Below are 27,522 nucleotides of genomic sequence, written 5' to 3'. Positions count from 1 at the left end.
CGGTCCATATAAGTCTTCCGTCAACCAAGATTATTCATCAATAACCTTACCTCCATATATTTCATCCCCACATGTCATGGTGAAAGAACTAGAAACACACTAAGAGAAAAATTAAATAGTTATAAAAATAAAATATTTACAAAAAGAGAAGGAAAAAAAACTTGTAATGATAAAAGTAAAAGCCTAATGTAGAAAAATAGTTAATTTCTAAGTCCCCGACAACGGCGCCAAAAACTTATTGCAGCCAAACGCACACGCAAGTATACGCGGTCGTCAAGTAATAAAGTGACTAAAAGTCGGATGTCGAAGCCACGAGGACTTGTGATTAACTATTAACTAAATTAGACTATCCTAATTATCTAAACAAGAATTAAACCTAAAAATATTTTATTCTAAACTAATTAAATAAAAAAATATAAACAATGAACTTTGAACAGAGAAAGAGCAGATTATTTATGATATCAATGTAATGAAAACGATTCAGGGTTATGGGCTTCTAACAATCCTATTGTATTCTTAAATTGAATTGACCGACTAATTTATCTAGCTTATTGGTTGACAGGGTTAATATTGCTCATAAGAATCTGTCGAGTTCTTGCTCGCCTATTCAAGCTAACCTAACGCCTATATGTCTGTGGAGTTAGAATCAACAAGAACGCATTTATAATTCCTGTAAATTAACCAAGCGAGGCAATTAGGTATATGTCTATCCTAACCACGAATTCGTTCCCCGATGTCCGAGTTCAAGAACTTGCTCTACTCAATCCTATATGCAATCTAGAATTCCCACTTTCGAGTTCAATTCTAGATTCATAGATAGTATTCAATTGGTGATCAAGGAATTAAATAATTAAGCGCAAGAATGAATAAATAAACCAATATGATAAATCAAGAAGGCAAAATCAATATCCGAATAACAATAGTCATGAAAGAACCACAACCCTAGAACGTGAAGTTTAGCTCCACATAGACATGGTAGCCAAACAACAAATCATACAAAGAAACATAAAAATTATTAAGTTTGGTGAGAGAAAGATGGAACTTGATAAATTTCGGCCTCCACGGCGGCTCTGTGCTTGTGTTTTCTTTCTCAAAAACGTCCTCCTCCTTTTAAAATAGGTTTAGGTTGGCTTTTTATATGAGTTGTGGGCATCTTGGGGTCGAAATAACCGAGTCCCGGTCGAAATAGGACATGTTCATGTTTTTGAGCGTCCAGGGCAGCGTGGGGCGCTGGCCCTGGCGCTCAAATATTTTAGCTGCTGTAAATTGCGCCACAGCCAGCGCCCCACGCTGGCTGTGGCCCTCAAATCTCACTTTTTGCGATTTTGTCCCGATTTCGCTCTAATTCGCGCCCTTTCATCCCAAATTGCATCCGAATGATCCCTACACATAGAAATACCAAAATGTAGCACAAATAATCATATTAAACATCTCAAATCGTCGAGACATGAGCAAAATGTGAGGCGATATATATCAAAATATGCATACATTAAGCCGATTATCAACTTTCAATTTGAATTATATATATTTTGGGAACAGAGAAGGTATAATAATAATAATACATCCACCTTAATTTATGTGTTTTACTTTTCTTTTTAGCCTTTATTTTAAAAAAAAATAATGCCTCTTTCTATACTTAGTAAGTTTATAATTCCAACATTCTCATTCGAAGATTCAAAATTCTTCTTTACATTATTAAACCTCATAGTCAGTCTAACTAAGACATATAAAATAAAATAGAGAGAGTAATAATAAAAAGCTTTCATACATATTAAAAAATTAATTAGGAACCCAAAAAAAAAGAGGATCAAATCTTATAATCTAGTGCTATCTGATTATGGTAAGAATTTTCCACATAGTAGGTGTAAATACTATTTTCACTAACCTCCGGTGTAATAAGAATTTCTTTTTACCAAAAAAAAAAAAAAAAAAAGAAAAGGGAAAGAGTTAAAAAAAGGAAATAAAAGATGCTTGGGTCAAAGGTTGTCCTTACCATCGATATGTTCAAAAGTGCAACTATTATTAGATCAGAGAGCTCAGACTCAGATCGCTCTGTCTTCTTTTGTGTCTGAATTGAGTTTAAATCTGTGAATAAATCTACACTTTACAACAATACAGAGCTAGTAAATTCAAAATCAAGAATTTACAAGTGATTAAAAAAGAAAAAAAAAGAAAAAATGGCAGCTGGGGTTACAAGGAAAATTTCAGCAGCTTCAGCCAGAGCTCACACTCGTAAAGCTAAACAAAAAACGTCTTTCCCTCTTTCTTCAGGTGGGTTTTCGTTTTTCTTTTTCCTCTCTTTTTTTTTTTTTTTTGGTAATATGAATTTTCAAATGTATCATATGTAGAATATACAGTGATAAAAAACTGAATCTTGATTATGTAAAGTTCATAACTTTGTTATATTTGGTGGAGAAACTTTTGATTTTGGGTTTCTTTCTTTTGTTTTTTTTTCTTTCTTTTTTTTGGTATGAATTTTCAATTTTATCATATGTTAGAATATATAGTGATGAATAACTGAATCTTTATTATGTAAACTTGATAACTTTGTTACATTTGGTGGAAAGTTTTGATTTTGATCTTCTCTCACATCTGAATGAGTTTATTGGGGCATGCACGCCTATGCGCTAAGGATGTAAAAAATATTTACACAATCAAGTCATTTATCAAGTAATCACGTGTTATCTTGATGTTGGTATCTTGGTAAAAATAGTAACAGCGTGCTATGATAGGTTAAATTACTGATAGTGTAGAAAGATCTTTACACCGTAATAAACGATATAGTGATGAATTGAATCTTAATTATGTAAAGTTGATAACTTTATTACATTTAGTGTGAAAGTTATGATTTTGATTTGCTTTCACATGCACACCTATTACTATAGATAATGGGTCCTTTCGGTGAGTCTTGGTTGAGTTTACATTCTATGCACCGATATTATAAAAACTATTTACACAATCAGGTCGAAATTTCTTGATATGCATTAATTGTTATCTTGGTAAAAATGGTAATTAACCTGCTATCACAATGTTAAAATTTACTGATGGTTTAAAAAGATCTTTACATTGTCAGTGTATATAACTTAAATCAATATTTGGAATTGGATATATCTTACTTATTAGTTATACAAGTTCGGTTTAAATTGGTTTTTAGTTAGAATTGCAAGATTTTTATTTAACTTGCCTTAAGTTGCTTGAGTTTACAAATGCTTCTATACAAAATTTCCTTTTTTTGTTCGACTTGTATTAAATGAGATGCTCTTTATCAATCTTGGAATTGGTTATATCATTTTGTTTATACAAGTTTAAACTGTAAATAGAACCAATTTGTCTTCTCTTAGAAGCGGAAATTTCGGTTTAACTTGATTTAGGTTGCTTGAGTGTGCAAATGTTTCTCTACACAATCTCCATTCTTTTGTTATTATTATTAGATCCTGGAATGAGATTGCTCTGTTATTTTGTGCTTCAAAGTTATTTGATTTTTGGGATTATCTTGCAACTCAAATGAGAACATTTCAGGGATGTTTGGGAAAATTCTTCTGGTTGTTTTGACGGGGCTCTTGGCATGGGCTTATCAGGCAACACGGCCGCCTCCCCCGAAGACCTGTGGGTCCCCCGATGGTCCTTCTGTCACTGCACCTAGGATCAAACTTAGTGACGGAAGACACTTGGCTTACAAGGAGATTGGTGTACCTAAAGAGAACGCGAAGTATAAGATTGTGTATATCCATGGGTACGATTGTTGCCGACATGATGTCCCAATTACCGGCACCCTCTCTCAAGTAAATGTCACTTGATCCTTTTGCTCGTATTCTTTTACGGACCAACTCTGTTTTTTGAAAAAAGAAATCTTCTTTTGCAGGATGTTATTGAAAGTTTAGGAGTGTACATTGTTTCCTTTGACAGACCTGGTTATGGAGAAAGTGATCCTAATCCAAAACGCACAGTCAAGAGCTTGGCGTTTGATGTACAGGAGCTTGCCGATCAATTAGGTCTAGGATCCAAATTCTATGTTATGGGATATTCAATGGGGGGACAGGCTGTTTGGACCTGTCTCAGATACATACCTTATAGGTAATCTCATTTTCATTTTATGTACGTTAGAAGAGCGTTAGACATCATATGGAATTTGTGTAGATTCATTAGTTGTTGTAGAAGAGAAGCTTGAAATTTTTTCTGGGATCTCAACTCCTTTTGTCAGGAACAGAAATTTAAGATTTTTCTTATATGATTTTTTTTTGTTTTATTAAGTAATTTGAAATAAATATCAAGATTCAAGAATCAGGTTCCGTTTCTTGTAATAGATTGGCAGGCGCGGCTCTTATTGCACCAGTCGTCAACTACTGGTGGCCTAGGTTCCCCGCCAATTTGTCGCAAGAAGCATTCAACCTTCGGCTTCCTCAAGACCAATGGACACTTCGCGTTGCTCATTACTTACCGTGGCTTACCTATTGGTGGAACAGTCAGAAGTTCTTTCCTGCATGCAGTGCTGCAGGTCGCAACCCTGCAGTTTTCTCTTCGCAGGACCTAGAGCTAATTTCCAAGCATCGTTCGAGCCAAGAGTCCCAGGACTATCGTGTAAGAGCTCTTTCCTTTAGCATCCATTTTTTATGACGATGCAAGTATAGATGTCATCAATTGCACTTGTACTATCAGTTTGCCAATCATATAAGCTCTCAAAAAGACTAAATGAATAATGGTTGGCATTCTGGTAAATTGGTTTACAAAGTGGGTTAATGCTTCAGAGGGATGGGGGTGAGCGACGAAGAGAGATTGGCGAACAAAAGAACAAGAGATGAGGAAAAGGGAACCTATTTGAGTCCAACTGCAGTTTCAAAAGTCTGAACATTTAGAGCCCGTTTGGACATAAGAAAAATTTCACTTTTTTCCGAAATCAGTGTTTGGTCATAAATTTTCAAATTTTCACTTGAAGATGGATTTTGGAATTTTTCGAAAATTTGAAAAACTCCAAAAAGCTGTTTTTCAAATTTTCACTCAGATCACTCACAAAACTATAAAAACAACCCAAAATTACATTCATGTTCAAACACAACTCTAGTTTTCAAATACCATTTTCACTTGAATTTTTTTTTCACTTTTTTCCGGAATTTTACAATTCTTATGCCCAAACGCCCACTTAATGTTTGACATTCTTGTAAGTTAGTTTATAAAGTTAGTCTATTCTTTGGACTATGGCATGCATACCTAATGAGTTACTTGGAATTTCTAGTTTTATATTTTGGGCCTAGAACAAGAACCTCCTTTTTGTGATTATTGCAATCGCAGTTTACATGAATAAATGTGGAAAATTCCTATTCACCAAAATGTAGCAAGTTCGTGCTTATAGAAGTTGAATCAATACAGTAAAAATGTACACTCCTTAATGGATTGGAGAATACTTTTTATCTCGGTGGATAAGTCCTTCGAGTTAAGAGATATTAGCGAGGATTATGATAGATGGTTTATTTTCTATGAGCGCAATAGAAGATTTACAAGCAGCATCAAAATCGATGAAAGTAACTTGCGATGGGTTTGCGAAGCTTTGAAAGAAGCAACGCTTAACACTGGAAATAGATGCAGAAGATGGTGCAGAAGGATACAAGCCTATACATTCAGAGTAATTCAAAATTTCAACATCTACGGGAGGTTCTTGCGAATCGAAACCATTCTAGGGGGAAGGAAATCTGCAATAATAATCCCTGAAAATGACTACAACAAGGGATGGGGGGACATTGCAGATAAAATTTTAAGATCTCTGGGCAAGGCTTCAAACCCAAGGTTCCAGCTTGCGACAGATCAGTCCAGGACATACATGGAAGCTGCGAAGATCACGCAATGGCCAACCACCCAGGAAACAAAAGGTCTAGCAGATGGGGCGACTGAGAATGAACACTTTCTCTCGAAATGTCTTGTCGGATGTTTCAATGATGCCCTCAGTAAGAGCCCAAACCCAGTAGTGATCCAAGAATGGTTTGTGAAGAGATGGAAGGTTACTGCTGGTCTTAAAATCACCTCCATGAATCACAATCAGTTCCTGTTCGACTTTCCCTCAAGACAAGAAGCTGTCAGAATCAAGGCAGGAGAATGGTTCTGGAATGGCAGAAGATTATCCTTGGACTGATGGTCCCCGATGACCGGCGTGCAGCCGCAAAATATAGTTTCAGAACTTAGATGGGTCAAAGCCTTTGGTATCCCTCTTCATGCATGGTCGGAAAGCACTTTTAAGACCATCGGAGAAAAATGTGGTGGATTTGTGGGAATCGACGAGGATACAAAGCACAAAGTTCATCTTTTTTGGGCCCGTATTTGCATGAGGAATCAGGATAAACTTCCGGCGAAGGTAGATCTGTCTTTGGGAGATTGGAACTTTGAAGTTTCAATTCTTGATGATATTCACGTCAAGCCTAGTCCAACCAGAAAAGGTGACTCCGACGAGTTGATGGGAAAAGGGTATGACGAAGCAGGTACATCGAGACACGTTCCTGCCAACCCTAGTACGCACGTGGGCATGCAGCAAAACAACTTTAATTCAAAAATTAAATCACCTGTTAAACCGTTGGTTATTACACACAAGGCAAATCTTAAATCTGGCCCACAAATTTTGGGCCAAAACTTGGGCTAGAATATGGACAGGAGTTATTATAAGACAGGCCCAAAGAGGAAAACCCTAGTGAAGGAGGCCAACCTTTTAAAGGAGAAGCAGATCTGGCGGGTAGTTGGGCCGAAAACCAGCCCAATCACTAATAATTTTGATAAATTATCAGTTGAGCCATGCACTAACTCCATCGATATTTTACATATTCCAGAACCTAATCACCTCCCAGTTGCTTTCCCAGAACAAAGCACAGGGACCTGCTCTACAGAAGCTGATGACGAAGAAGATCCAACAAAATTTTCTCCTCAATTGCGTCGTCAGCCATCGCCACACAGGGAGCTGGCTTTGATGAGTAACTCAGATTCAAATTTTTCCTCTCAATCAATTTCTGCAGTTCTTCCATTAACATGGTACGAAGGAGAAACGAGTATGCAGAGGATAGACAGTTGTTGAAACTTCGAAATGGACTAAGATTACAATGGGTAAGGCATGCAAAGCATTTGGGATCAATGCACAGGGATTCGAGCATGATTTGTTGGGTCTAGTTCTAAGGATGGAACAGAGAAGACAATCTCAGCTACAACAACAAAAGTCATCATCCAAGTTGGGGAAGGAGGTCAAATGCAAAGGGGAAGGGGAAAGAAAGAGACTAATATGTGGGGTGAATTACGATAGAAAGAAACAACAGTTAAAAGGGGTTAAGGGCAGGCATTATCGCTTTGTTTCTGGATGAAATTAAAAATTCTAAGCTGGAATGTGCAGGGGGCGAATGACAGTAGGAAAAGGAGTACTATCAAGTCTCTGGTTAGTAAATGGAAGGTTGATGTCATGTGTTTACAAGAAACCAAAATTGAAGACTGGCCAACAGGTGAAGTTTACAAATTATGGGGAAATAGATGGGCCGAGTGGGCTGAGTTGAAAGCTAGCGGTAACAGGGGCGGGATTATAGTGGTATGGGATAGAAGACAATGGAATAACATTGAGAATATGCAAGGTTCCTTCTCCATCTCTTGCATTTTAGAGAGTACTCAGGAGGAGTTCAGATGGTGCTTTACAGGTATATATGGGCCTCATACCAACCTAGAACGGGAGGTCATGTGGCATGAAATTGCAGGTGTAAGGGTTCTATGGGAGGGTCACTGGGTGCTTGGGGGGATTTCAACGTTTGCAGATTTGAAAGAGAAAGACTCAATTGCACAAGGAGATCCAGGGCTATGAGAGTATTCTCTGAAACCATACAAGACCTGTGTTTAATAGATTTGCCACTTCAAGGAGCCTGTTACACTTGGACCTGTTACACTTGGACCAGAGGAGAGAACTGCATTCAAGCTTCAAGAATTGATAGGTTCCTCATCTCCCCTGAATGGAATGAATCCTTCAAAGCAGTGAAGCAACAAATACTTCCCAGAGTGATCTCTGATCACAAACCAATCATGCTGGAAAGTGGTGATTGGGATGTTAGCCCTTCATATTTCAAATTTGAAAATATGTGGCTGCAATCAGAAGGGTTTGTGGAGAAATTGAAAGGGTGGTGGCAGAGCTATTCTTTCACTGGTAGTGCAGATTTCATACTCATGCAGAAGCTGAAAACCTTAAAGAAAGATATTACTACCTGGAACAAGGAAGAGTTTGGGAAATTGGAAACCAAAAGAACTAGAGCTTAGACTGAGCTCCTAGCACTTGAACAGGAACAAGAGAGGAGGAATCTCACACAACAACAGATCACTCACATGATGACTTTGAAAACAGAATTGCAGCAGCTAGCAAGTGCAGAAGAGGTCTCTTGGAGGCAAAAATCAAGGTGTCTTTGGCTTAAAGATGGGGATAGGAATACCAAGTACTTCCAAAAGATTGGAAATTCCAATAGGAGGTACAACAGTATTGATAGACTTCAGGTGGGAGAAGAAATTATTGAGGACAAAGATCATATTAAAAAGGAGATACTGGATTTCTATGAGGGGCTTTACACTGAGCATAAGGACTGGAGACCTACTGTCACCTTTGAAGGCATGGCCAGTATCACAGAAGAAGAAAGTCTCAACCTAGAGGCAATCTTTGAGGAGGAAGAAGTTCTAGCAGCTATACAGTCATGTTGTCCCGACAAGGCACCTGGCCCTGATGGATACACAATGGCATTTTATCACAAATCATGGGATTTTATTAAGGCAGACATCATGGGAGCACTAAACCATTATCATGATCATTGTTGGATGGTGAGGTCATGCAATGCTTCCTTTATCGCTCTGATCCCTAAGAAAAAAGGAACCATGGAACTCGAAGACTACAGACCAATTAGCCTCATTGGAAGTATCTATAAAATCGCGGCAAAAATTCTAGCAGAAAGGCTCAAGTCATTGATGGAGAAGCTAGTCTCAAATCAGCAAAATGCATTCATAAAGAATAGGCAAATCACTGATGTCTCTTTGATTGCTAATGAAGTCCTGGACTGGCAACTAAAGAGGGGAGGACCAGACATTCTATGTAAGTTGGACATAGAGAATGCCTTTGATCAATTAAATTGGGTGTATCTTATCTCAATACTCAGACAGATAGGGTTTGGCAACAGGTGGATCAAGTGGATCAAATTTAATATCTCCACGGTCAAGTATTCGATCATAGTCAACAGAAGCCCAGTTGGTTTCTTCTCACCACAAAGAGGTTTGAGAGGCAGGGAGATCCCCTCTCTCCCTTCCTATTCATATTTTTCCTTGTTTGGTTGGTGAATGAAAAACTTTTTCCGGAATTTTTTTCTAGTGTTTCTTTAGAGAGTAAAAAATATTTTTTAGAAATTTTTTTATGCTACTTTTCTTACCTCTCCCCCTTCTCCCAAATCCCCATGTTTCCCGTGCTCCCCTTCCCCCCTCCCCCAACCCCAATCCGAATTACCCAACGTTTTCAAGACTCTGTTTTTTTCAAGAATTTAATTATTCTTTTAAAACTTTACACAAACCAAAATGACTAATGTGTTGCTTTACCTTTTCTCGCAAAAACAATGTTGAAATTTGTGTTACACAAGTAAAAAGAAAACACTTTTTTTTTTGGTTGAAAAAGAAAGTGCTCTTTCTACAACATGAAAAAGTACTCATTTTGTTAAAATGAAAGAAAATACTTTTTCTATATCATGAAAAGAAAATACATTTTTCTACATCATTTTATAGAAATGAAAGAAAATACTTTTTCTACATCATAAAAAGAAGAATTAACCCAAATAGCTGCCTACCTAATTGCTTAGACTAAAAATAGTCGGTGGAGGTATAATATATGTATAATTTATGTATTATTTGTGTATAATTATGTATAATAAATGTATAATCTATGTATATGGCTAGAAAATGTAAACAGTGAAGAAAAGTTTGAAGAAAAGGGTGTGGAAAGTTGAAAAAAAGTTTTGGAAATTATTTTTCCTTCTCTTGACAGGAAAAATATTTTCCTCCAATTGGAGGAAAATGAGTTCACGAGAAAAATATTTTCCAAAACATTTAAGCCAACCAAATATGAGAAAATCGAAAAATATTTTTTTTCATATCAAACATGTAGAGTAAAAGTGTGCCACTTTATTAAAGAATATGGACTATTAGTGCTCCATGCGACAGAAATAGGACTAATTTGAGTTAAAGTCCAAAGATACTGGACTATTTTGGGTCTTTTCTCCGTATGGAGAAGTGGGTGAAATCCTATCAAAAATAAACTCTAGGTGATTTTTTCTCATCTGAGTGGATAGAGTTACCTGGGGCATGTGTCGATTGGAGGTAGCAGGTATCCAATGAATTAGTCAAGGTGCACACGAGTTTGCCTGAAAACCATCGCGATAGAAAAACATGTTTGTTGTGTAGGATTATGTGGTGTATAGGATAATGGGCCTTAGGGTGACTCTCTGCAGAAGGGAAATCATGCAAAAGGCACACTATGCAACAGAGAACACCATTTTGGCTGGTAACATTGTTGGGATGCCATTTCATTAGCTTGTGCTTGGTACTAATGGTGAAGGATTATTACACGATTGTACCACAATGTTTGAGCATTAGCCATTTTCAAATCATAGTCCATTCTAGTTGTGGCCTATTGTTGTATGAACTTTCCAGATTATGAAAATTAAGGTCCAAGCGGTAAGTTGCTTATTTCTGCTCATTTTCTCATGTTTGGTTCTCGTTTTCTATACTATGCTGTCAAGTGCAGAAACTGATTGAGATTACGCTAAATGGCCAAACATGTGTACATTTTTGTAATTTGCTTTGTTCTGGTCTCTCTCTCTTTGTGGTTTTGTAGAGTCTTCATTTTCTTTGCGCTTATCAAACTACTCTCTTAAATTCCACTGTTTCTGTTACTCATTGTCCGGTGACACTTCAGTCCCAGATAAGACAACAAGGAGAATACGAGTCCCTCCACCGAGACTTGATGATTAGCTTCGGAGCATGGGAATTTGACCCGATGGATATTGAGAACCCATTTCCTAACAATGAAGGTTCTGTTCACTTGTGGCAAGGCGACGAGGATAAGCTCTCACCTGTCATACTACAAAGGTATATCGCACAGCAGTTACCGTGGATCAAATATCATGAAATTCCAGGTTCTGGTCACTTAGTCCCAATGCTTGACGGAATGGGAGTCAAAATCATCAAGGCGCTTTTAACTGGGTAGACTGATCATTCTTATTGTTGCGCGAGGTTTCATCCTGCCCGTCATGATGTGTCTTATTTGCCTATATATCTTGTGTTTTATCCTTCATTTCAGTCTCATATATTGATGTCAAAGTTTTGACTTAGAGAATATATTTTGTATTACCATTGTTTGCTCCTTTGTAATCAGTGATAGTGATATTAAACATATTTTGCCTTTGATATGTTTCCCTACTCTTGATGGGATGTGGGGAAAAACATGGTGTCACAATATACTGCATTTCATAACAAGTATTATAAATAATTCAGATAAAGTAATAACTTATTATAGCAGTTATATTATACTAAAAGGCAGAACAAAGTATTTTGCGTTCATGCAAGTTTCGAGGGAAGGCCACACCCCAAGAGAATGTATTATAGCAGCATATCCTGATGCAAGCATCGGTGGCTGATTCCATGGCTCGAACCCGTGACCTATAGGTCACACGGAGATAACTTGACCGTTGCTCCAAGGCTCCCCTTCAACCGTTATATTACACTGATAATGTAAATTTTTTGTTACTGTGAATAAATATGATTTTATATGGAGAATGGTGATGTGGCATGTCTTGAAGAAATAAGTAGTGTTGATTAGAAGAAATAAAATGACTTGCATATATTTTCTTTACAAATAATTTGCAGAAGTATCTAAGCTTCAAGAAAAGAGAATAACAACAACAAAAAAAATCAGTATAGTGTGGAGTCTAGGGAGGGTATAGTGTACGCAGGTTTTACCCCTACTTCGTAAAGGTAGAGAGGTTGTTTTTAGAAGAAATTCGACTCAAGAAAAGCATTTCTCAACAGTTTTGAAAAAGAAAAGCAGTAGTGAAGAAGAGGTTGTTTCTAGAAGAAACTCGACTCAAGAAAAGCATTTCTCAACAGTTTTGAAAAAGAAAATCAGTAGTGAAGAAGCCAGCCATGTTGAGGCTAATAAAAACAAGAACAGTAACAATAACAAATAGCAAAGCAATAAGGCAACCGAAGCAAGGGTAACAACAGGCAATAATAAAAATCGAAAAATAAGATTCGAAAAATAAGATACGAAGAAACTGAGAAAAATGTTCTAAACTATGAATATTGCAGAAAGACCTAGTTGTAAAGTACCAACACAAAGAATATGTCATAAATCATTTCACTACAGTTCTTTTTAAGGACAATAACAAACAAAAATAATTCATAAGCCAAAAAAAAAGGGTAATCGAAAACAAATTACAAAAATAACAAAAAGGGAAACTTATCCTTCATCTCAACCAATTCTCAGGAAACTCTTTATTCAAAAGAGATCCGAGTAATTATTAGAAGAATTAATCTAAATAGTCGCTCAACCAACTGCTTAAACAATTTTCTATTTAATATCCAAAGAAGACCAATAAAGCCCTTCACACTTTACCTTGTCTTTTTAGGAAAAAACTTCCTTCTAATTGCAGCAATTTGCTTAAGACTTAATCCAAAAACCTTCTCCAAAAGCTCATCATTAATTCCAGAACCAAAAATAGTTGCTGGAATTTTCATATTGCCTGGATTTTGGCTGTTAAAACACCCGAAAATCGTCGCCGGAATTTCTCCAACGTTCATCTGAAAATGTACTAGTCCTCTAGGAAAAACCATGACCTCTCCTTGTTCAATTACCTTAGAAAAAACTCGATTATTCGAATCGACAAAACCTGAATAAACTTTGCCACGTAAAATGTAAGCAATTTCTGTAGCTCTAGGGTGAAAATGAGGAGGATTTATACCACCAATCTTCAAATCAGCACGTACAAATGACATTCCTAACGTGTTGAGTCCTGGAAATATTAAGGGGTTTACCGACACGGCCGCGAGTCCGGTATCGGAGAAATTTCCCGGCGATTTTACGCCGGAAAATATAAAATCATCAGGTGTTAGTAACTTAGAATTTTTGCATGGTGAAAAATTGAACCTTGATTTTCTTGTGTTTGGTATGCAAAAATCTTGGACAGGGTCAGGGTCAGAGGCCAAGGCTAGTAAGCAAAAAATGTAGAAGTTAGCGAGTACCAAAACAAGAAGTTTTGGATACATTTTTTCTTGAGTTATAGTACTTGGAATTTTTTGAAGTGTGATTTTTATAGAGGCTACATTCTGTGAAATTACTTCAATGTCCCTTCTTTTAGTAAGCAATGTGAAATTATGTGACAATTTGACATTAATGTTGTGCTTTTTATTTTTACTTTTGTTCCTTACATTTGGGTTGGACATGATAAATTTGTCTTTATATGACCTATATGTTACGGGACAAGTGCACGAACGACAACTTCAAAAGTTACACATCTGCCGCCTACCTACCGTTAGGTGGCACCAACGAGATTCAGCTAAGGTAAGGAACTTCGTGTCGCGGTTCGATAACGAATTAGTCAGTAACGCTTGCATTAGGGTAGACTGTTTCTATTGCATCCTTGCCGCCTTTTTTACGAATTTTACGTGAACGTGAAATATTTTATGATTAAGGATGGCTGCTTTTTTCAAATGGGGTTGGGCACAAATGATATGATGTAATTTTGAAAACCAAATAGTGTGAAATTGATGGTTACTTTTTAAACTTTAGGCAAAGAGCGTGAGACACTTGGAAACATTAGTTATAGTGATGGTCACTAAACGGACACAAAAATAATTATATCTAATGATTCATTTTTTTGACTTTATTAGGTAAACGGCGAATATGTTGTTGAAATCTATGATTACAGAAATTGGTCCTATTTTTCTAAAATATATATTTTAGTCACTTCATTTGATTTATTTTTCCTAATAAATTATCTTACCAGTTTTAATAAGATATTCGAATTTGAGCTGGTATTAAACCAAGAAGAAATTATTACCGTACTCTATATCATGAAATTGCTCAAATAAGAGGAAAATAAGTCGAAGCTATAATTTTGTTATCAAAAACAGTTCACTTATGCGGCAAACAAAAGAACATTCCAAAATCTCAAGATTAAAATAAACAAGATGTAATAAGAAAGAAACCTTAGACGACAATTTTTTATTTTTATGTATCTTCTTTATATAAAGATCTTGAAACACAATTTTCACTAAAAGACCCCAAATTATTTTTTTGGGGTTTTACATCCGGTATCTCAAATCTCTGTCTTATTTTGAGGATAAAACGTACTCTATCAAAAACGATTTTATTCTCAAACTTTGGATTCATCTCTAATTAATGATGAATGAATACTTAACACCTCATCACAACTTTTAATGGTTATCCCACATCTCATTATTTAAAATAAATGTGAAACACATTACAAGAATTATGAAAATAAGCCGATACCATTTATGTGAAATGTTGCATACATTTGGAGGCGGATCTAGAGTATAACATATGGTTTTACAGGAACCTATATACTAATTTTTGGCCAAGAAATTCACTTACTAATATTTATGAATATTTGACCGATAATTCGATTATTATTATATATTAATTTGATTCGTTATAGAAATTTATAAAATTTAAATTATTGGTCCGCCTCTATATATATTATTGCTTGTAATATAATTTTTTAAAAAAGAGGTAGACGAATGATGAGACTTTTATCGACGTGGTAAAGGATCCGACAATTGTTAAATCCTAAAATTTACTTTATCTGCGTAACTTGATTTTGTTTGTTGGTGTTTAAAGTTTAAACGTAAAGCATTGGTAAACTTCTTTCCTTTTTTCGTTTTAAAGGATTAAGTTTTGCAATAATACATCCTGCGAAAGAACTTCAAGTTGCGATTCTCTTCCAATCAATAGAAAAGAAAAAAAGTAGAAATGATGTAGGAAATTCAGGAGTTAGAATGTATAAACTACTTAGTTAATAATTCTATAATAGTTTTGAATTTTCTAAATTTTAACATCTAATTTTGGGCACATAAAATTAATTTTTTGATTGTTATGTATGTTAACACTTAAACTTTCTTCTTCTTCTTCCAAAAGCCCTATGTACATGGGCCAATTTTCTTAGGCAACTTATATATATATATATATATATATATATATATATATATATACACACACACACGAATAGCTGGTCGAATTTACTGTTTACTATTTAGTCGGTATGCATAAAATATATATTAATTTTATGGTTATACACATACTAGTCTTTCGGTACGCGGTTATACTGACAGTGGCGGAGCCAGTATTTTCATTAAGGGGAGTCAAAATATAAAGAAATAAACTCACCAATAAGTCAAGGGGTGTCATTATATAGTATATATATATATATATATATATATATATATATATATATATATATATATATAAATTTTACCGAGCTAAACAGTGTTATTTTTTTATGAAGGGGTGTCGGTTACCCCTTGGGTACATGTGGCTCCGCCACTCTATACACATACTGACAAGTTCTTTAATTTTATGAATCACACCCAATACTTTAAATTAACTAGCAATGCACCAATTAAAGTTCCTCATGATAAAATGACATGCATGCTCACAAAATAAAAGCCTGAGTTAGTTTAATTCTCAAATCAGTAATTCATTCCCAATTCGGAAAGGGCCATATACTCTACACTTCTACGAGAAAAAAATATATTAAACAAACATCTTATATTAAAAGAGATGTGGCCTTATTTTCAGTCTGCCTGGTGTCGGGATAAAGCCATTGTGAATAAGAAAACTTACGGAATTTTTTATCCCCCCATTTTTCCAATTCATAAAAGTTGACTTTTTCGGATAAATGTGCTGAAAATGTTGTTCTTTCCTTTTTTTTTTTTTTTTTCTACCGTGGAGAAAAGCTCTTATCCCATTATTAGTAGCCGAAGTGTGGGCCAGTTAATTTAGGAAAAAAACTTTAATCCTATTTCGGCATGGAATGAACTTATAATTATGGAATCGAATCGATCATCAGATTTTATAAGTTCATAACACCAATTGGCCGCCACCATTCCTGAAGAAACGAAGATCGTTGCAAGAAGACCCCCCATCAAGACGTGTAAATGGCAGAAATTTTATAGCAGTAGAACGAACCTTGGGCTTGATATGATAGCACCTCGCGGCTCCTAAGGTGAACAATGCGACTAAGCGTGGATCTGGGGCGGATGTGTCGATGGATGGAGGCGGTAGCATGCTGCATCTAAGAGTTTAGTTCTATAAGACTAAATAACATGGCCTGAAACGAAGTAAGCGCTGGTATTGCAAAGGCAAGAATGAGTTCAGAATGTTCGAATAAGCTACTCGAATGACTAAAGCTAAAAGGAGAAAGGGAGATGTCACGACCCAATTCAGGATCATGACCGGCACTTAGGAGCAAGTGCCCCCAAGTAAGCCTAATCGGTATTTTACAGAAAATCGGATAAAGTTTTCCCTATTTTTGGACTATCCCAAAACCTTCCCTGTCTCAAATCAACAACCAAACATCCTAATATCAATTCAAACGACAATGATTTTATCAATTAACCAAAATAAATATCTACCATTAATCGTCCACCCACTAACAACTAGAAATACTACTTTATCTCCAACTTTGATAAGAATGAATGATACTCAATATAAGTCTATAATAACAAAAGAATACTCAAGACACTAAAAGAATGACTATGGAATGATTCTAAGAGTTCAAAGAAAAGACCATAACAATAAATAAAATATCCGCCCACGCGAACAAGTGCGAGACTCACCAAGAACTATCAACCTGTGCGCTCTAATTAACGAAATCCTCGCCCACGTTAATTGCTTTCTCTGTAAAAAAAAATTAGCGGGGAATGAGTCGCTAGCTCAGTGAGTAATAACACTTAACTACAACCGTGTTTATTGGGGACAAGTCAGAAAACATGCTAGTATATATATTAAATAGAAAATGTCATAAGAATGCCCTTTCAGAACAATAAACAATAATCAGTCTCATCATGTTTTTCATATAATATAAATCAATTGACAACTCGGTAATAAACTCGATAAATATTATGTAATATCAATATTCATGTTTGGGAGGTTTCAATGAACGAATCATGTAATCGGTATAACTGTGGATTTCTTCGCAAGAAGTCAAATATAACGGTAGTCCCTACTCGAGGGAAATCAGTAACAATATGTTAGTTCTATCTTCCCACTAGCGAGGGTTTTAATGGTAATCGGTAATTACAAGGTGCACCAGGTCTAACGAACTCGCCGTTAGCTACGGGATCCTTCAAAGTCTACTCCCATTTATACTTGTCTCTGTAATCCGTATATACTCATAAGAAAGTATTTTAAAAAAATATAGGGCATTTCAGTTCTTATAAAATCATGTAATTTCATTTCAATAACCATAAATTCAAGTAACGGTAAAACATATCTAGTGACAACAAGAATATTTAAAATAACAGTAATCATCCCAAATAACTATTTTGATATCATATCGAGTAAAAGACTTGTCCCACATGCAACTCATAATAATCGGTAACATATTCATATTAAAATCATGTGTAAATCATGCAAGTTATGAAAACACAAATTGCGGTAAGATTACTACCCACAGCACTCGTGCCGAAATACCAAATGCTTCATCTCGAGCAATTCGTACAAATTCATCCAATCAATCTATAATTACATAATATCGATCTCATGTTAATTTCCTTGTTTAGGCTAATTCATAGCTAATTTAGAATACCCAAACCCTCGAGGTTTCATATTTGACTCTTAATTCGCCGAATTATATTTACCCACATATGAGTAATTACTAATCTATCAACTCCAACCTATTCATATAATTTATTAATCCAATTTCATAAAGTTCTATTGATTCTTTAGAAAGAAAATTCTCAATTGTGTGAATGAACTAGTGTAATTTCTATTACTCTGTAGAATTTTCCAATCATGAGAATCGAAATTAAAATCTACCAGAAGAAGAAGCTCAAGTAATACCCGTAAGACACAATTAATGCTTAAGATTCCTCAACAGTTATAGCTATGGTTCCAACGCATTGCATCAACTTCTTCCTCCTTATTTTCTCTTTTCTTTCTTTCCTTCTCTGCTCGTTTTTTTTTGGTTTTTCGTTTCTCTGAGGCTTTTGCTTTGTTCCCCTTTCCCCTACCCCTTTTCAATTGGCAGATATGTTCTAATGGGCTTCGACCCTTTTCTTTCAATTCATTATCCCTTTTTCCTTTTTTTTTGTTTTGTTTTATTAGTTATTATTATTTTATTTTTTTGGACTTAAATTATTCACTAAATATCCCATATGTCCTCTTTTAAAATATTGGGGTATTACATCCTCCCCACCTTATGAAATTCGGTCTCTGAATTTAACTTAAGTATGTACCTGTAGACTGAAATAAATAAGGATACTTGACTCGCATAACATCTTCCACTTCCCATGTAGCTTCTTCAACTGTATGGTTTCTCCATATGACTATCACGAACATAATTTCCTTTGACCGTAGATTTCTTAATTGTCTATCAACAATTGCCATCGGCTCCTCCTCGTAAGATAACTTCTCATCAAGCGGTACAGTCGGTGCTTCAAGCACATGAGAGGAGTCCGATATACATTTTCTAAGCATAGAGACATGGAATACTGGATGAATAAAAGACAACTCAGGAGGAAGTGACAAACGATAAGCCATAGCTCCCACTCGGTCTAGTATCTCATACGGTCCTACAAATTTGGGGCTCAACTTGTCTCTTTTCCCAAAACGCATCACACCCTTCATAGGAGAGACTCGTAGGAATACTTTGTCTCTAGTTGCGAGCACTAAGTCTCTTCTTCTCTTATTCACATAAGATTTTTGTCTGCTTTGAGCTATAAGCAATCTCTGTCTGATTAATTGGACCTTTTCCATAGCTTCTTGTTCTAAGTCGGATCCCAATAAGTTAATCTCACCAGCTTCAAACCATCCGATAGGAGAACGACATCTTCTACCATACAGTGCTTCGTACGGTGCCATTTGAATACTGGACTGGAAGCTATTATTGTAAGCAAATTCAGCTAAAGGTAGAGAAGCGTCCCAACTACCTCCAAACTCAAGAATGCAAGCTCTCAACATATCCTCCAAGATGTGTATAGTACGTTCAGACTGGTCGTCTGCCTTTGGGTGAAATACAGTACTAAGATCTACTCGTGTATCCAATGCTTCTTGAAAAGATTTCCAAAAGCGTTAAGTGAACTGTGATCCTCTATCAGAGATGATGGATACTGGAACTCTATGAAGTCGGACAATTTTATTGATAAATATCTATGCATATCTTACTCTATTATATATAGTCTTCACTGGCAAAAAGTCTGCTGATTTTGTCAATCGATCTACAATCACCCATACCAAGTCATAACCTTTAAGGGTTCGTGGTAGACCGGTGACAAAATCTATAGTAATTCTTTTCCATTTTCACTCTGGAATCTCAATTTGTTGTAACAGTCCTGCGGGTCGATGATGCTCAGCCTTGACCTGCTGACAAGTCAAACAACTAGAAAACAAAGTTAGCAACATCTTTCTTCATACTTTCCCACCAATAAAATTGCTTTAGGTCATGATACATTTTTGTGGATCTAGGATATATAGTGTATTTAGGGTTGTGAACTTCTTTAAGAATAGCATGCCTCAACCCATCTACGTCTGCAACACATAGCCTGTCACCCATTCGAAGAACACCATCACTTTCAACAATCATATCCTTGCTTTTACCAGCTAAGGCCTCATTTTTGTATTTGCAAAATCGCTCATCCTAATATTGTGTGGCCTTAATGCGCTCAACTAATGAAGACTGAGCATGAGCACAAGCCAACAATGCCTCTGAATCTCCGACACTAAATCTAATACCCACACATTCTAGTCTCTGAATATCTTTGGCCAAAAGTCTCTTTGTAGGAGCTATATGTGCCAAACTCCCCATAGATTTTCTACTCAATGCATCAGCTACCATATTCGCTTTTCCAGGATGATACAAAATAGAATAGTCATAGTCCTTGAGTAGTTCCATCCACCGACGTTGCCAAAGATATAGATCTCTTTGCTGAAAGATATACTTCAGACTTTTATGGTCAATATAAATCTCACAAGTTTCGCCGTATAGGTAATGCCTCCAAAAATTTAGAGCAAATACCACTACAACCGTCTCCAAATCATGTGTAGGATAGTTTTGCTCGTGCCTTTTCAATTATCTCGAAGCATAAGCTATAACGGGACCATTTTGCATGAGAACACATCCTAATCCCACCCTCAAGGCGTCACAAAATACTGTAAATCCTCCATAACCCGATGGTAAGGCTAATATGGGTGCGGTTGTCAGACACGTTTTGAGTTTTAGAAAGATCTACTCACATTCTTCCGTCCACTGAAACCTTGCATTTTTCTATGTTAGCATAGTTAGTGGCACTGCTATTTTGGAGAAATCCTGCATAAAACGCCTGTAATAGCCTGCCAAGCCAAAAAAGTTACGAATCTCTGTAGGAGAAGTAGGTTTGGGCCATTTCTGTACAACTTTTGCCTTCTTAGGATCTACCATAATTCCATCTTTGGATACAACATGCCCCAGAAATGCTACCGAGTCTAGCCAAAATTTACACTTCTAGAACTTAGCATAAAGACGATGTTCTCGCAATGTCTGCAATACAGTCCTGGGATGATTCTCGTGTTCTCCTTGACTACGAGAATATATCAGGATATCATTAATAAATACTATTACAAATCTATCCAGAAACGGCTTGAACACCCTATTATTAAATCCATGAATGCAGCTGGAGCATTAGTCAGTCTCAAAGGTATCACAAGAAAAACATAGTGCCCGTATCGAGTAGTGAAAGCAGACTTAGAAATATCTTCATCTTTGATTCTAAGCTAATGATAACCAGAACGGAGGTCAATCTTTGAAAAGTGGGCAGCTCCTTGTAACTGATCAAATATGTCATCTATACGAGGCAAAGGATATTTATTGCATATTGTTATTTTGGTTCAACTGCCTGTAGTAAATACACATTCTCAGGGATCCGTCTTTCTTCTTTACGAACAGTACTGGTGCACCCCATGGAGATATACTAGGTATGATAAAACCCTTATCTAACAAATCCTGCAGTTGTTGTTTTAGCTCCTTCAACTCTGCTGGTGCCATTCGATATGGGGGTATTGATATGGGTTGTGTGTCAGGTGGCAAATCAATACCAAAATCTATTTCTCGTACTAGAGGCAATCCTGGTAAATCCTCAAGAAATACATCAGTAAATTCTCTCACTACTGGTACATTTTCTATACTGACTATTTCCTTTCTTGTTTCATTTACAATAGCTAAGAGACCCAAGCAACCTTTCTTCAGAAGTCGTTGAGCCTTCATAAAAGATACAACTTTGCAAATCTCTGGAACCCGACTCCCTCTTAGAATAGAACTGGGTTCGTTTGGTATCTCAAACTTAACTATCTTTGCATGACAACCGATGATAGCATAGCAAGAAGATAACCAATCCATTCTCAGCAGCATGTCAAAGTCAATCATATCAAGTACAATAAGGTCAGTTAGAGTATCTCTACCCTCAATCCGAATCTGACAAGCACAATACATATATTCAGCTAATAGAGACTCCCTAACATGAGTGGCAACTAGAAAAGGATCATTCAATAGCTCAGGTTGTCTATTAAACCTCAAAGCAAAGTACGAGGACACATAGGAGTGAGTTGATCCCGGATTAATCAATGCAAGTACATCAAATGAACATACAGAAAGAATACCCATGACCACGGCATTCGAGGCCTGAGCATCCTATCTAGTAAATGCAAAAACTCTCACCTGACCTCTACCAACATTCCCTTGTCCTTGATTCATAGTAGCACGATCTCCAACACCTCGACCTCTATTTCCTGTACTTGTAGCATCTGAAGTATTACGAGTAGTTTGAGTAGGTGCTGCTGACTGAATAGAAGCCTGGTTGAAATTTCTTGGAGGCTGAGGTAAATCCCTCAAGTGATGTCCCAACTGGCCACACCGAAAGCACTCTCAAGTTAGAACACGACATTGGCACAAATGTGATCTACCACAGGTCTGACAGACTGAAGTAGTGGCATATATCTACACAGAATTACGATGTCCAAATGATAATGGTCCCCTAGTACCCTATCTGTAATGTGGTCTGTATGTGGATTGTGAAGACAGGTGTGTCCATGTCTGAGAACCCTGGTTTTGTTGTCCCTTATTTCCTACTCTTCAATTTTCACTAAAACCGCCACTGAAAGACCCCATGTCTTGGCCTTCTTACGTAAATCACTAGCTGCACACTCATCACGTCCCTTGGTTTCAATTTTTCTAGAAAGGTCGATAGCATCAGAGTAGGATAAAGTCTTCATCTGTGGGGCTACTGCAGTGTATAGACGACCAGCCAATCCATCAACAAACCTCTGAACTCGAGCTTCTTCGGCAGGCACTAAGTAAGGAGCATATCTTGCCAACTTACAAAACTTGGTGTTATATGTTGACACATCCATATCTAGAGTCTGAACCAATCTCTCAAAGTCTCTAGCATATTTTTGCATCAGGCTGTCTAGAAGAAAATGATTCATGAATAACTTAGTGAACTCTTCCCATGTCAGTGGTGTTGCACCTGCTGGCCTTCCCAACAACACAGTTTCATACCATGTATTGGCCATATCCTCTAGTTTGTATGCTGCGAGCTCCACGTCTCTCTCACTAGAACATCCTAGAGCACGTAATGCCTTGAGTGTCCCATCCAAGAAACTTTGAGGATCTGCAGAAGTGCAGAATTATCAAAACCTATGAATTTTGATGATTTCAATTTCAGGAACTCTTGTAGGGATACTTCCTTATTCCCGAAAGTCTAAGTCTGTGCAGGTGCCTGTGTATGTAAAGTAGCATGAGGAGCTGAACTTCCACCCTGAGTAAACACCAATGCCTCTAAAACATTCAATAACCTTGCCATTGCGTCTGCAGGTAAGGCAATAATAGGTATAACAGTTGGCACTGGTAATGGAGCGTCCTGAACCCCCTGTTCTTGCACTTGATCTGGCATAGCAGCTTGGGGTTGACCCATCTTCCAAACTTTAGGTTGAGGAGTGGCCTGTCTTCTAGTTTGATGAACCCCAACTTGACCGCCATCCCGGGTAGTACCACGTCCAGCAGATGAAGTGTCACGACCCGAAATTTCCCACCGACGGGACCATGATGGCGCCTAATATTTCACTTGCTAGGAAAGCCAACGTTAGAGAATCATTAAACCAATTCCTTATTTCCATTCAGTAATTAACAATAATTAACTAAGATGAAATATAATAAGTGCGGAATATCATAAAACTGTATTAATTACTACCACCCGGATCTGAAGTCACAATTCACGAGCATTCTAGAATTTACTACAAGTAATAGTCTGAAAGAAATACAATTGTTTGAATGAAAGAAACAGTAGAACATAAAAAGATAGACGGGGACTTCAAGGTCTGTGAATGCCGATATATCTACCTTGAGTCTTCGGACCGTGGACCAATAGTAAAAAATCTCGATCAACCCGAGCCGGTATCAAAATCTGCACAGAAAGTGCAGAGTGCAGTATCAGTACAACCGACCCCATGTACTGGTAAGTGTCAAGCCTAACCTCGATGAAGTAGTGACGAGGCTAAGGCAAGGCACCTACAAATCAACATGTACAATTTAACAGTGTATATACAAATCATAGAAATGAAGAACTAAACAGGAAATGTCGGGAAGGGAGCATACTGAGGGGAATGCAAGATAAAGAACTACAACAGAATGATCACCGAAGCAGCCAATATACCATGAATCAACATGAATAGTGAATACAGTAAAGAAAAATGCACGGCATCACCCTTCGTAATTTTACTCTCAATCTCACCATAAAATTAATAGAAACGGCACGGCATCACCCTTCGTACATTAACACTCACAATATGGCACGACATCACCCTTCGTGCATTAACACTCACAATGTGGCACGACATCACCCTTCGTGCATTAACACTCACAATATGACACGGCATCACCCTTCGTGCATTAACACTCACAATGTGGCACGGCATCACCCTTCGTGCGTTAACACTCACAATATGGCGTGACATCACCCTTCGTGCATTAACACTCTCCCTTACCATAATGCAATGCATAAATAACAACAAGGAGATATAATAACAAGTACGTACCTTATTTCAACATTTTGTTCCATAACATCAATCTCAACTTTGAAATAAAAACTCAATTATCACCAGAAAATCCGTAAACATGATAAGAACGATAAATTGAACAACACTAGTATAACACATAGTAATTAGGCATAAGAATGAGACAATATAAGAAAAACTGAGAAACATCAAAAAACATGTAAATTGGCAGCGCATAAGTACTCGTCACCTCACATATACGCCGCTCACAGGAATTTTACTAAGCAAGTAATCTGAGCTTCCTAATTCCCTCAAGTCAGGGTTAGACACAACACTGACCTTGCTTCGAAGGCCACTTAATTCTCAATCACAGCTTTTCCTTTAGATTTCACCTCCAAACCACTCATATCTATTCAAAAATGACTCAATAATATCAAATATTGCTAAAGGAATCAATTATATTGCGTAAGTTAAATTTTTTCAATTTTTCCTCCAAAATGTCAAAAATATCGACCTCGAGATCCTTTTACCCATTCACCCCAAGCCCGAATATGTAATTAGTTTTGGAATCCGACCTCAAATTGAGGTCTAAATCCTCGAATTTTAAAATTCCTAAGTTCTACCCAAAAATTCTAATTTCACCATAAAAATTCTAGATTCTAGGTTGAAATCTTGTTATAAGATGTAAAAGATTGAAAGAAAAGAGTTAGGAATTACTTACCCATGATTTGGGGAAGATTTGGTCTTTGGAAAATCGCCTCTTAAGGTTTAGGGTTTTGAAAATATGAAAAAATGGATGAAACATCCCGTCTAAGTCCCTTGTACTCGGTTGCAGGTGTCGCAATTGCGATCTGAGCTTCGCAAATGCGAAAGAACACTCGCAATTGCGATGCCATTCACAATCCCGCTGCCTTCGCAAAGTGTCACATTTGCGACCACTGAACCTCGCAAATGCGAGTAGATGTTCGCATTTGCGAACCTGCCCTTCCCAGACTCCCATCGCAATTGCGAAGAAAATCTCGCAATTGCGAGAACATGCTTGCCCAGGCCTTCTTCGCAATTGCGATAGATACCTCGCAATTGCCAGGCCTGCTTATTTTGCATTTGCAAAGCCTGATCTCGCAATTGCGAGATTAGAGGTCTGCAATAGGTTCAGTTATACCAGCAAAAGTTTCTAAGTTCAAAACATCTCGTGGCCTATCTAAAACTCACCCGAGCCCTTGGGGCTCCAAACTGAACATGCACACAAGTCTAAAAATATCATACGAACTTTCAAATCACCAAAATAACACCTCGAACTACGAATTTAGCACCAAATTAAATGAAATTCTCAAGAATACTTTAAAATTCATATCTTATCAACTGGACATCTGAATCACGTCAAATCAACTCTGTTTCTCACCAAATTTCACAGACATGTCTTAAATATCATAATGAACATGTACCGAGCTCCAAAACCAAAATGCAGACCTGATACTAACAATAGCAAATATCAATCAATTCTTATAAATAAATAATTTTCATAAAAAATTTATAACTTGAGCTAGGGACCTCCGTATTCGATTCCGGGCATACGCCCAGGTCCCATAATTCGATATAGACCCATCAGGACCGTCAAAATATGGATCCGGGCCCGTTTACCAAAAATATTGATCGAAGTCAACTAAAATTAACTTTTAAGGCATAAATTCTTATTTTCATAAATTTTCAACATAAAAGCTTTCCGGAAACCTGCTCGGACTGCGCACGCAAATCGAGGAGGGTAAAAATGATTTTTTAAGGCTTAAGAGCGCAGGTTCGAGTTCTAAAACATAAGATGACCTTTTGGGTCATCACATTCTCCACCTCTAAAACAACCGTTCGTCCTCGAACGGACATAGAATAGTATCTGGGCTGGTGAAAAGGTGGGGATATCTACTACGCATATCGAACTCGGACTCCCAAGTAGCTGCCTCAATAGGCTGATCTATCCACTGCACTCGAACTGAAGGGTAACTCTTTGATCTCAACTGGCGAACTTGCCGGGCTAGAATTGCCATCGGCTCCTCCTCGTAAGTCAAATCCTTGTCCAATTGGACCGAGCTGAAATCTAACACATGGGACGGATCACCATGATATTTCCGAAGCATAAAAACATGGAACACCTGATGAACCGCTGATAAACTAGGTGGTAATGCAAGCCTTTAGGCTAGTTCACCCACCCTTTCAAGAATTTCAAAGGGTCCGATATACCTAGGGCTCAACTTGCCCTTCTTCCCGAACCTCATTACACCTTTCATAGGTGAAACCCGGAGAAATATTCTTTCTCCAACCATGAATGCAATATCATAAACTTTTCAGTCTGCATAACTTTTTTGTCTAGACTGAGCTGTGCAAAGTCGATCCTGAATAATCTTGACCTTATCCAAGACATCCTGTACCAAATCGGTACCCAACAACCGAGCCTCCCCCGGTTCAAACCAACCAACGGGCGATCGACATCGCCTTCCGTATAATGACTCATATGAAGCCATCTGAATGTTCGACTGGTTGGTATTATTATAAGCAAACTCCGCAAGTGGAAAGAAATGATCCCAAGTACCTCCAAAGTCTATAACACAAGCGCAGAGCATATCTTCCAATATTTGAATAGTGCACTCTGACTGTCCGTTTGTCTATGGATGAAATGATGTACTCAACTCTACCCGCGTGCCTATCTCACGTTGTACAACCCTCCAGAAATGTGAGGTAAACTGGGTACCTCGATATGAAATAATAGACACGGGCACACCGTGAGGGCGGACAATCTCATGAATGTAAATTTCAGCTAACCTCTCTGAAGAATAGGTAACTGCCACTGGAATGAAATGGGCTGACTTGGTCAACCTGTCCACAATGACTCGAACTGTGTCAAATTATCTCTGAGTCCGTGGGAGCCTAACAACAAAATTCATAGTGATACGCTCCCACTTCCACTCAGGAATTTCTAACTTCTGAAGCAAACCACCAGGTCTCTGATGCTCGTACTTAACTTGCTGACAATTTAGACACCGAGCTACATATGCAACTATATCCTTTTTCATTCTCCTCCACCAACAACCTATTTGGCATTGCCGTGCCACACCATGTCCTTAAGGACAAGTAAATGAGGATCATCATACTGCCTCTCTCTGATGCACTCATATAAAGATGACCGAGCGACTGTGCAAGCTAGAACCCGACTGGGTTCTGAAATATCTAACCTTACGAACGGAATA

The 27,522-nt window shown here is 37.3% G+C and overlaps 3 protein-coding genes across 4 annotated transcripts; 1 reads left to right on the top strand and 2 right to left on the bottom strand.

The window, feature by feature from the left end:
* Positions 1–1,991: 1,991 nt before the first annotated feature.
* LOC104084439 (uncharacterized) lies at positions 1,992–11,532 on the top strand. Of its 2 annotated transcripts, none has more exons than XM_009588281.4 (5): positions 1,992–2,271; positions 3,520–3,782; positions 3,863–4,074; positions 4,305–4,578; positions 10,943–11,532. In XM_009588281.4, exons 1-5 carry the CDS (start codon positions 2,178–2,180, stop codon positions 11,231–11,233), a joined length of 1,134 nt encoding a protein of 377 aa, XP_009586576.1. In that variant the 5' UTR covers positions 1,992–2,177; the 3' UTR covers positions 11,234–11,532. The 2 variants fall into 2 exon arrangements, with proteins under 2 accessions (XP_009586576.1, XP_070035841.1); XM_070179740.1 differs by having other exon boundaries at positions 1,995–2,271; positions 10,862–11,532.
* Positions 11,533–12,343: 811 nt separating this feature from the next.
* Positions 12,344–13,302, bottom strand: LOC104084438 (germin-like protein subfamily 3 member 2). The gene has a single exon (XM_009588280.4). The coding sequence runs from the start codon at positions 13,288–13,290 to the stop codon at positions 12,637–12,639; it is 654 nt and encodes a 217-aa protein (XP_009586575.1). The 5' UTR covers positions 13,291–13,302; the 3' UTR covers positions 12,344–12,636.
* Positions 13,303–18,136: 4,834 nt separating this feature from the next.
* LOC138896356 (uncharacterized) lies at positions 18,137–23,208 on the bottom strand. The gene is made up of 7 exons (XM_070181159.1): positions 23,046–23,208; positions 22,385–22,905; positions 21,954–22,139; positions 21,189–21,710; positions 19,997–20,189; positions 18,502–19,314; positions 18,137–18,345 (listed from the first exon to the last, which is right to left on the bottom strand). The coding sequence occupies exons 1-7, from the start codon at positions 23,206–23,208 to the stop codon at positions 18,137–18,139; spliced, it is 2,607 nt and encodes an 868-aa protein (XP_070037260.1).
* Positions 23,209–27,522: the final 4,314 nt, after the last annotated feature.

Source organism: Nicotiana tomentosiformis, chromosome 7, assembly GCF_000390325.3.
Source record: "Nicotiana tomentosiformis chromosome 7, ASM39032v3, whole genome shotgun sequence".
Lineage (NCBI taxonomy): Eukaryota > Viridiplantae > Streptophyta > Magnoliopsida > Solanales > Solanaceae > Nicotiana > Nicotiana tomentosiformis.
Note: the sequence above shows the minus strand (reverse complement) of the source record. Positions and strands in the feature narration are given on the sequence as shown.